We start from the raw sequence: 11,436 nt of genomic DNA on the forward strand, positions 1-11,436 counted from the left end.
GGAAGGCAGCAGGCCGAGCAAAGCGCCCCAAATGTCCCTCTCCCCAGCAACGCTTTCCAGCTCCTCCCCAAGGCGCTCCCAGCCCAGATCAGATATGTGATCCCTGCAGTGTGTTTCCTACATTCTAGTGAATTTTTATGCAACATTTTGTGCCTTTTCTGCATTAATTGATGTTGTAAATGTCTTTAAGTTTTGTTAAAAGCAAAGTCCTCTGCACTCTTAACTTGTATTGGGTGATAGGTGTGCAGGCCTGCAGTGAGGTACAGTGATCTTACACAAGGATGTCAGTTTGTGAGCATCAGTCGCTATGTTAACATGCACAGTTTAGTCAAGCTATGGTTACAGCTTGACTAAGCCATTTAATTCAACTACTGTCCTTGTCCCAGTATACAAGCACAGGAGGGGAATCGACTTATTGACCAAAGTATGTCCAACTGGGCTACTATAGGTGGCGGTATGGCCCCTTTCAACCTGTTGCTCCTGGACCTTTTCCGGTTAACCTATAACGTCACAGACCAAAAAATCGACAAACAAGGTAGCTTCAGTTAGCTATAGCGGCAAAGTGGTACCATGGTGTTGTCCTCCCATCCATGTATTTTAAAGTATTTAACTCTTTCAGCTGCCACAGCATGAATTGTGTCTCCTTGTTGTTCCAAACATACACAGCTCTGGATGTAGATTTCGCCATGTTGTTACTAGCTTCTTCTTCTGTTACACTTTTAATGCTATTTGACTTCTGGGTCACAGCCGAGGATGGAAACTGTGGAGCATGCGTAGAGTACCTCGGCCAGTTTGGGTCTGATTGACTGTATATATGCAGGAGTAATTCGACTTCCAATCGCATTATCTGGATGTGTTAGTCCAACTTTGACAGTACGATTTCAGTTGGACTAACATGTTAACATGGATTACATGGAAATCCAGTTTTAGTCAGACTGACACAATAAATTGATTTTCTCTTGTCATGTAAAATGTATTGAAAGCTAAGCATCAAACACTTAAAGGGGAACGAAGCCCATTTTCAAAAGTCAGACATGTTATTCCTATGGTCTAAGGCAGCCCAAAAATATTAGTAAACATGAACAACTCTCGCTCAAATCCAAAAACTAGAGTGCTCAGACTCAAATTTGTGATGTCATAGGGTATCAAGTCTGGAGCTGCTCCATAGACAATGAATTCATAAAGATGTTCTTGATGACACTGAGCATTCTGCATGGCATTCTGTGGGTCCACAAGCATTCTGTGGGTCCACAAAATCAGTCTCTGATCCACTTTATACCCTATGACATCACAGGTTTGAGACTTACTTCTCTGGTTTCAGGCTTCGAGAGCGAGTAGCTCATGTTCTTGAATATTGACTGAACTTTCCTCGACCATGGCAATAACATATTGGAACTCTTAATTTGTGTGGTGTTCCCCTTTAATTTCCTGCATTATGGTGCTTTTTTTATGAACCAATATTATCCCTTTCTGCACCAACATATGGTGGAAATGTCTTTAAGTACTCTACTACTTTCATGCTGTTATTGGGAACAAATGCTTGTGTTCTAAATATTAACGGAGACGTGTCCCTTGCATCTCCTCCGAAATCTCCTCCTATGATTGTATAGAATATGATGCACTGCTGTTGGTTAAACTACCCAATAAAATAGTTAAAATTAACACAACCACATCAGTAAAATGCAGCATAGACATTAATGCAGCAGCAATATTAACATGAAAAACATCATACTTAGTAGTAAAACACTGACAGGACAATTTTTGGCATAATGAGTACCTTTTGAGTACATTTTGACGGACTTCTTCCCCTACTGGATTTTTCTCACACACAAATGTGTCAAATATTACACTGTACCCAGGATCATGTCATCCCAGGATGCAGCCCCACACTGCCCCCTGTTGTTGCACAGGTAGAAAACACTTCACATATCTGAAAGGAAGAATGGGACCAGTGGATAATTGAAGGTCTTCATCATCAAGGGCAGAAAGGCGAGCTCATATAGCAGTTGTATAAGATAATGAAATGCGTTTCCATATAGGAGAGCTTCATGCATTCAAGCTCTGCATCTGCTGAAGTGCAGCCATTAGCCCTCCCCCCTGCTGCTGCTATACAAAAGGCTGACGCGTGTCACTGCGCACGAGCCTTCTTCCATCATCCCACTCAGCGGGCAATGACAGTAGGGCACGTGTTTCTTCACACCTCACACACAAATGGCGGCACATACGGAGATACTGAAAGGTGAAAAGGTTGAAGGGTTGGAGAGCAAGTTTGTGCTGGCAAGAATTTAACAAATCAAACTCCTCTTTTACTTATTGTATCTCGGATTTAAACACACATCTTGTTCAAATCACATCACTAAATAGGCCTGTTGGACTGAAATGACACTTATATAATGCGCAAACCCTATAGTGGCTCCATAGTGGGTGAGGAGAGCTGGTGCGCACATTTAATCAAATATACAGTTTATTTTAAATGTGTTTTAAATAAGCCACTATTTCACAAGAGATGCTTTTTTAAAAATCCTACATTCAATATTACGAAAGAAAGTGACCATATGGCTGGAGTTTGCTGAAGTGTGACTTCGCACCTCACCACCGTGGCGCATGGAGACACTTGGAGACGCGTCAAAGCGCAATTTGGCACCGACTGCCGGGGCCCTGATAAATAGAAGCTTCCTTCCTTCAGTCTCACATCTTCAGCGGACTTGTACGCAGGACCGATCACTACAAGGAGCCATGGAGACTTTCGGTACCGAGAGTGGATTAACTTGTGTTTTCTCTGGGGACGGTGTTACGCAGCAGTCCGGTGGTTTGTGGAGACCGTGGACTGGAGCAGAGGACAAAACGGGCGCACACAAGGTAAGTTTTGACAACTTGAAATATTGAAATTGATGTATGTGTTGTTAAACGGATAAAAATATAACCAGGATTGCTTTGTTTTAACCTCCAGGCCCGCTCTGTCCACGGAGATCTATCTGCTGCGCAGCACCCCAAAATTCCTCAGGTCATCCACCCAGTGAAGTAAGTACAGTTTTGTTAATTACCAAATCTTTAATTCCCGTGCTGGTAATTTCTTTTAAGCATCTCTTATTCATTTTTGTTCTCTTTTAAAGGTTATACTGGCCGAAATCGAGATGTTTCGATTATCTGTACCAGGACGCAGAGATGCTCCTGCGCAACTACCCGGTCCAAGCGACCATCTGTCCTTACGAGGACTCCAGCAGCGATGAAGACAGCGATGATGAAGAGGAGGACACGGAAAAGGAGCTGAACTAAATAGCTCTCTGGAGCCTGTGAACTGTTGCATAATGTGATAATATATTTCCTTTAACTTATTACTGTAAATACATGTACATAGATCTCTGTCGCTTCTTAACAAGAATGTAAATGCTTAAATTATTCCTCTAACATTTCTACCTCTTTTGTACTTTGAGAAGTGAAATAAAATACAGTAAATGAATGTCGTTGTCTGGAGCTTCATTATTCTTTTGATTCAGGATTTTTAGTCAAATCAGCCACAGGAATAAATAGTGAAAATAGTTTTTTAGGGACTTTGAAAGTTACTATTTGAAAGTCTGTGTCCCAAGACATCAGTTTTACTTTATCTCTGCACCAGGTGTACCGGGACTCTCCTTTTCATTGAAGCATCTCTTTAAAATACACTTTTCCACATATCTACTTCTCTCTCTGAGTTACTTTATTATTAGAAGTTGTAGCAGAGACAGGGTTTTCACTTTACGTGACACATCCGCCTGCTTGTGGCCTGAACAGCTCTTTTCCCATGGATAAGTGCAAGGTGGTAAACGCGCCATTTCCTGCGCAGTGACGCCTGAAGTGCGGAAAGTACGTGACATGTGGGAGGTGTCAACGGGGTCAGGAGAGCATAAAGATCTGCAGTGACATAGTCAGAGGGGAAAGGTTTGTAGACTCCAGTCAAACTATTAGTTTAGACAGGAAAAAAACATTATTTGATGTGGTTTTGAGCTGAAATGTTATCTTGATAGACTTTAGGTCATCATATAGATTGGGTTTGCCACCAAAAGATGTATGTCATACTAGTGAAGTGTTTTCTTCCCTCCACTCACAGGATGAATGGTTCAATCACACATGAATTAGGGTTGTATGGACACAATGTGGGGCCCTGGGTCCAAGATAAGGTGTTGGGTCTCTACTCTACTCGACGCCTTGTTCTTCCTGCTTGGTTGTGCATTGTGTATGTACACTATCACCCACAAATACACATTTAGGGCTTGCTACACACCACACATGACAATGTTATATCTCATCTAAGCCCGGTCTCACTCCAAAGTCGTGGAAATCCGGCACTTGGGCAGTGACTTGTGGCGTCAGAAACCAATGAAAAAAAGGTGTCCTTTAACGTCAGCATGATAAACGGCTGGTCTGGACATAGTGCATTCATTTTGAAAGAGACTGTATGTACATGGTAAATTTCCTGTAAAAATGGAAGTGTGTTTTAAAAGAAGACAATGCATGTAACAGGCAGAACTTGACACGGCGTCCCAGAACGTCAACAACCAACACACCCAGGGTACCTTTGGCATCGTATGTGGACCAGGAAACCAAACGTCAATATGTGACGAGGTCGGAGTGAGAATGTGTTGCTCACCTAGAGATCCAGACACCAGCTACTTGTGTGTCCGATAGTTTTTGGTAATTAATATGAACACACATACACACATTACATTGTGTTAAGTGGTAAAATGTGCACATGCTTGCTGTGAGGAAATAGCTGGAGAGAAGGATAGAGTCACAACAGTAGCTGCATCAGGCAGTTTTAGGCAGAGAACGTGTTTGTGAATGAGTGTGAGGCAAAGTTTTTTCCTTTGCATGCTGTTTTGTCGCAACAGAACTTCTTGAACTTTGGTGAACTTTGCACAGTCTTTCAGACACATGCTGGTCTTTCCCAGGAGCTGGTGTGAAGTTGGGTGTGATGGATCCACACCTGAGGGGGTGAACACTGTTCAGTCCCATGTTTGACCTCTGCGGTCACATGTGTCACAACTGCCATGAGACTCTTTGCTCTGAATTCACCAGTCTGTTTTTTTAAAGTTATAATCAGGTTTTAATTTAGCTTGATTACAGAAAATTTTCCTTTGTAAATCACAGTTATCCTTTAAAAGGACTCAGCACTTGTCATAAATTAATCACAATTTGGTGCTGCTCAAAATTAAGCACTCATGATTATACAATAATAATTTTCTGCTAATTACTAAAATCAACCCCACAATTTTATTTGGAAATGCACCATGTTGATATCACAGTATCATCTAAAAAAATAATTTGTAAAATTGATTTAGAGCTTGTTTACAAGACTGAGCCACAGGATGAAGTGATGATGCAGGAAGTCCTTTATAAGTGTACCAGTTGATACTGAGCTGTAGTTGTAGGTCCCAAAGCCCCTTTTTTTGGACATATTTCTTATGAAATTGGGTAAATGCAAATATTAGGGCGCTACAATGACATAAATCGTCACACAAGCAGGAAATTTGGAAAGTAGTATCCTGAAACAGAGGGGAAAGTAGCAAAATAAGATTCTGGGGCTTGCTGCCATTTTATTTCAAAATACAAACATGCCCAAAAACCCCCCAAAAATTGATTAAATTTTATCACTTTGTGTTTGATATCACTGCTTCACTTGTTTGTAGAAACCTTCCTAAGTTGATAAGCTTCAGTTTGCGCCCAAGTTGACCTTTATATCTTGAAAATTACACTTGCTTTGGCCTAAATTTGTCACAATACCTCAAGTCAGAGAAACCAGACAGTCTACTTGCCAGCAATGTGAATCCGAGAGTTTTCAGTTCCCCAAAGTTTTAAGTTAGAAATGTACAGAATGGGTGCCCAGCATTTAGAAACTGCTGGATGCTAACTTGAATATGTTGGGAGATTGGCATAGTTAGCGTAATTAGCATTGATTAGCACACTAAGAAAATATTTCAGCAACTGCTTGGCCGATCTGGACGATACTGAAGTGGTTTGGGGGCTACTGAGGATGCTGAATATAACACTGCAGTTCATTAAAGTACTACAAAGCATCATTTTGTGATCGTGGGTGTCCTGCTGAGTTACTATCCTGCCTGGTAAGTAAATCAGCCTTTGCAATAATAACACCCTGCAGAACAGAATTTCTATACATATTAAGTTATTGGCACACTTATGTGAAGCATTTTTATTTATTTTTACAGTTATAAAGTAGCAGCAGGTTTAAAATTATTTGTGCTGGTAGATGTAGTGGGCTACCTGCTGTTGTACAGTTGGTTTATACACCACAAATAAATGTCTGTGACTTGTTAAAAATAGGAAGCATAGTGTTAAAATATGATGTTATAGAGAAGTTAAATGTGAAGCTGCTTGAACTTCAACACGTGTGTGCATCCTTTAAACTGCGTACCAAGACTTGTCATCCCTGTGCTCATTAAAATACATTATCATGGAGGTTATTATTTAAACATTCACGTTTTGCATTTCTGATTTAATGACTTGAACTCTGCAGCTGACCCCGGTGCCAACCCTTCAAGCCTCTCCGTGGGAACCGTTGGGATCATCATTAGGTGTTTTGCAGGGTGCAAAGTTTACACACCTTGTTAAGGTGAAACATGGACACGGTGGCCTCTGACTGCACCAGGGGCGCTGCACTGCCACTGACCTGCTGACCCCAGCTGGACAAACTGTTTTTTAATCACAATGAATTAACAAATTTGTTTTTGTTCAGATTTTATTTTAACACCTGCTCAGACTTTAACAAGTAAAGTCAACATTTATAAAGACAGTAGAGGTGTAAAGATGCAGACAAATGTTGAACTGAATGTTTTCTGGAACAAGTGATCACAACGGGTGGCTGCTGAGAAACAAAATAAATGTAATATTCATACACAGACCTGACATTAGGAGTTATGATGATGACACTCTGATAACCTCTTCAGCCCTGACCTGCGTGGCTGAGACTTTCCCAGGCCCGGGTGTCAGAGCTGGTGGTTTCAGGAGTGTCACTTACTGGGGTGTGAAATTTGCTCACCTCCAGACTTCAACATAAAAGCAGCCAGGACTGATGCCCTGTCTGATGAACTTATAACCTTTACTCCAGGCTGGAATTATAATATATATTGGAAGGAACAAATCCCCGCCACATATTCAGATATGCTCAAAATGCCCCCCTGCCTTCACCATATTAATAATAATAATAATAAAAAAACAAAATGCTGAGAGCTATGACAGGCAACCACACACTGCTGTCTGAAGTTATCATTAGAAAATGCAATCATTATCATAAATAAACTAAACAAATAATTCTTATTATTATGCTATTGGACAATGTGTGAATGCAAATTCCAAATACTGCCTGGGAACACATAAAGACGTCTGGAATATTTTTATTAAAGCACATTGGTTTTTAAGTAGTTCTGGGCTATAAGATTTATTATCTTTTCATCCACCGACTTTTAAAAATATATTAAAACAGAAATTGATTGGAATTTTTACCCTGATCAAGAAGCATCTGAGAAGCCTTGTAATGCTGAACGTAACAGCTTAACCTTTTTGTGTAACAACATTTTAATCATCTAGGATTTTTCCCCCAGAGTGCTTGAAAATGGTCAATTTAGTTGTTATGTTTCCAAAAATTTATCCTAGGAGAAATTTTACCTTACTCCACCTTCAGTATTGGGTCCCCCCCAAATATTAAATAGGTCATTACAGCCCTGTTTTTACTGCACAAACTTAATGTCAACTGAAGCAGACATTTCTTAGATTTTTTTTTATTTTTACACACAAATAAATGACCTAGTGTTTAGTGGTAGAAGTTACACATACAGTAGGAGATTGCTGAGAGAAAACTAAGCTTATATACGGTCTCAACACTACCTGCACTGGGCAGTTTCAGACATTGACTCTGTTTGTGAATGGGTTTGAAGCAAAGTGTTTGAATCAAATGCTCATTTTCCATGTGATGAATTTACATTTTTAAATGAGATTTTTTTTTAGTTGGACCTGTACATGCTGTCTCAACAGAACCTTGTGAACTTTGGTGAACTTTGCACAGTTTTTCAGACACATGCTGCTCTTTCCCAGGAGCTGGTGTGAACTTGGGCGTGAGGAATACACACCTGAAGGGGTAAAAGCTATTCAGTCCCATGTTGGACCTCAGTGGTCACATGTGTCACAACTGCTATGAACCCTGTCTTTGCCTTTAAATACATTTTAAAGCTATAGTCAGGTTTTAACGTAGAATTAAACTGATGGATGTCCCCTGGTCCAGCCTGATTACTAAAGATCTTCCTTTATAGATCATAATCATCCTGTAAAATTTCCAATTTTTTAAGCAACTGTCACACACAAACTCATCATTTTTAAGTATTCCTGATTATGTAATACTTTTTTTGGCTGAAGATGTTGCTTTCTGTCATTTTGTTTGTACCCCGTGGCATCGTAGATGGATGGATGAATGGCTGGGTGGACAGATAGATGGATACTGCATTCATCTCAAGGGAAATTATGCACCCAGTAGGCAGTAGACAGCTGAACCAGGCAGTTTCAGGCATAGAACATGTTTGAGAATCAGTGTGAAGAATTTTTTTTTCTTAATTTTATTTTATTTTTTACCTTTTTATGCTGTCCTGTCCCAGTGTAACTCTGTGAACTCTGGTGAACTTTACAGTTTTTACAGTTAAAACTTTTCAGACACATGCTGCTCTTTCCCAGGAGCTGGTGTGAAGCTGGGCGTGAGGAATACACACCTGAGGGGGTGAACTCTGTTCAGTCCCATGTTTGACCTCAGCGGTCACATGTGTCACAACTGCCATGAACCCTGTCTTTGCAGCCGAATACATCTGCCTGTTTTTAAAGTTATAATCAGGATCTAATATAGAACATAAAGGTCCAACCTGTTTACATAACATCTTCCTTTGTAAGCTATATCCTTTAGAAGTTATCATTTTCTAAGTAGTTGTCATAATTAAATTCAGTTAGTGCTGCTCAAAATGAGGTATTCATAATCATGCAATATTTTGTGTTACTTTGTTTTATTTTCTACTCATTTGGAAAGTGTGACTGTCGCCTGCCTCCGTGAACTTTGACTGGGCCTGTGGTGTGATCACAGACACCAGACAGAGGTGACAAAGTGTGACTCAGTCGAGCTGAGACTAAACCTACTGATTCTCACAGTCACACCTCTGCTGGTCACTGGAGACACAGGGCTTGTTAGAATAGTTGTGACACAGGATTGTCTCTGGCTGGCTGTTTTCAAAGGCAGTTCAGTTGTAAGCCAAAAGGGGGCACTGTGTCTCTGATAATGTACAAGTTTGAGCATGTAGACAGGAAGTGCTGCTGTGTGTGGGGCAGAAAGTTTGAATCTTACTGCTGTGCATCTGATGTGATAAAACAAAGTGACTCTCCATGCATCAATGGATGATGTGGCACAGTAAGTACTGCTTCACTCCATGTTTAACTTTAATGATTTCTACTTTGTGTGTGTCCAGGAATTACTTTAAGAAACTGATATTTTCACTGCCTCTCAGAGCAGCAGTGACAAAGGAAATTAAATTAAGTGTTATGGTAGCTGTCATAATCATACAACTTGTTTGGTGATATTGGTTGTGTGTGCACAAGCGTCACCCAATCCTGAAAACCTCAACATTCAGCTGTGTGTGTGTGTAAGCACCAGTAGATGCTTCTTCACAGTAGAACCAGCACAACTTAAAGAAATATTTCACTGCTGGAGAGATGGTCTTTGTATAAAACTGGGCTGTCTATGTAATAGAAAGACAAAACTAATTTTAAAAATTGTGCTACACAACCAGAGAAAACAGAAAAAAAAGGGCTGTGGGATTTGCTTTAGCTCAAGAGTTAGAGATCCTACAACTACCCTGCACCACACCAGATGAATAATGGTGCGTTGTTTTGTACTCGGAGGTCAGAAATTCCCAGTTCCAAGTCAGAAGTTTACACTCCAACGCACCCTGAGATCGGATTTCCAACTCAGAAACTCGGAGCAACCGCATCAACCCCGACTTACGAATTCAAGATGGCTGCCGGTCACATACATAGTGAGTAAACACTCTGCTAAAGTACTGTTTATAGCAATTTTATCTTATTTGTTTTACATTAGGTCAGCCTCATCTGCGGCGTTCATCAGTTGGAGTGCATGATGGTTTTGAAGCTGTCTATACTCCGAAAGTGCAAGGGCAACAAAGGCTTTCTTGCGGGCGTCCATGTTTTTTCCCGGCTTGTCCACTGTTGTCAACTAGAATGCAAAAACTGTTGACTACTCGGAGATGACGTCATTCCCATTTCGACTTCTGACCTCCGAGTACAAAACGAACGCACCATAAACACCGCTGCTGGTGCATGACGTAATGCAGCTTGGCCGTTTTTTTTAACAGGAAACAATATGGCGGCCAGCTAGTATCAAATGATATTGAATTACAGCTATATGATAAGCTAAAGTATGTTTCTGTAAACATTATAGGCAAAAAAAATAAGCAACACAGTAACAGGATCTTGGTTCATATTTGATCACCACTGCTTAGTTTTACTTTTTCATCTCAGTTTTTTCAGCCTCCGTCGGCGCCCACTTTCTGACTTTCTGTTCACAAAGTCTTGTATTACAGCCAAACAGTGCACTAAAATATTTTTGTGAAGACTTTTCAGGTGCGAAATTAGGAATACGGTAACAGAATCTTGGCTTATATTTGATCAGCACTGCCAAGTTTTACTGTTTTGAGAAAGTTTGAGGGTTTGAGAAAGAGAGGGGCGGGTCTTTCTCTCCAACTGCTTCTATGCTCGTCTGTGGTGGCCTATTGAAAATCAAGCATATCTTCCATACCCTATCTAAATTCCTTAAAAAAAAGTTAAACTAAGACCCTTCTGTTGCCTTGTTTGGCATTGCTGGTGCAGACGATCCCAACTTGAGCACCATATGGTGACTTTTGCTCTGCTCTTGGCCCGGCGCGCCATCTTGCCCAAATGGAAGGATGCTGCCCAGCCCACATCTGGCCAGTGGCTTCCAGATGTAATGTCCTGCCTAAAAGTAGAGATGCTGCACTTCTCTGCCAGTCGTTTGCTTTGTCGAGAAAAACTTTATAAGAGCTGGGGACCCTTTTTGTCTCAATTTTATAACACCCAAACGACATCAGCTGTTACTGTGTTTTAATTCGGCCCTTGACATAAAAAATGAAAAAAAGTAAAATCATGGATGTTGCTGTTCTGCGTATTAAATTCTAGACATTGTGCCTCAGAAATATTTAAAGGAAGGAAACAATTGGGGATAGGAGAAGGATGGGTGGGGGGTGGGAGGGAAGGGCTGTTGTATAGGGCTGCAACGATTAGTCGACTAATCAGTGACTAATCGACCATTAAAATAATGATTTTAGTAGTCGACTAATCGGTTTGAGTCATTTTTCATAGAAAAGTACTATAAAAGTA

At 40.6% G+C, this 11,436-nt stretch overlaps 1 protein-coding gene across 1 annotated transcript; it reads left to right on the forward strand.

Moving 5' to 3' along the window:
* The first annotated feature begins 2,676 nt into the window (after positions 1 to 2,676).
* On the forward strand, positions 2,677 to 3,446 carry LOC126399135 (protein ripply2-like). The gene is made up of 3 exons (XM_050058958.1): positions 2,677 to 2,859; positions 2,951 to 3,021; positions 3,114 to 3,446. Exons 1-3 carry the CDS (start codon positions 2,737 to 2,739, stop codon positions 3,274 to 3,276), a joined length of 357 nt encoding a protein of 118 aa, XP_049914915.1. The 5' UTR covers positions 2,677 to 2,736; the 3' UTR covers positions 3,277 to 3,446.
* The last annotated feature ends 7,990 nt before the right edge of the window (positions 3,447 to 11,436 follow it).

This window comes from Epinephelus moara, chromosome 12 (assembly GCF_006386435.1).
Source record: "Epinephelus moara isolate mb chromosome 12, YSFRI_EMoa_1.0, whole genome shotgun sequence".
Classification (NCBI taxonomy): domain Eukaryota; kingdom Metazoa; phylum Chordata; class Actinopteri; order Perciformes; family Serranidae; genus Epinephelus; species Epinephelus moara.

Excerpts from the sequence above, each read along its gene's own strand:
- LOC126399135 (XM_050058958.1), top strand. The coding sequence starts at position 2,737 with ATGGAGACTTTCGGTACCGAGAGTGGATTAACTTGTGTTTTCTCTGGG. Across the intron at positions 2,860-2,950 it reads ACAAAACGGGCGCACACAAG|GCCCGCTCTGTCCACGGAGA; the intron begins GTAAGTTTTGAC and ends TTTAACCTCCAG. Across the intron at positions 3,022-3,113 it reads CAGGTCATCCACCCAGTGAA|GTTATACTGGCCGAAATCGA; the intron begins GTAAGTACAGTT and ends TCTCTTTTAAAG.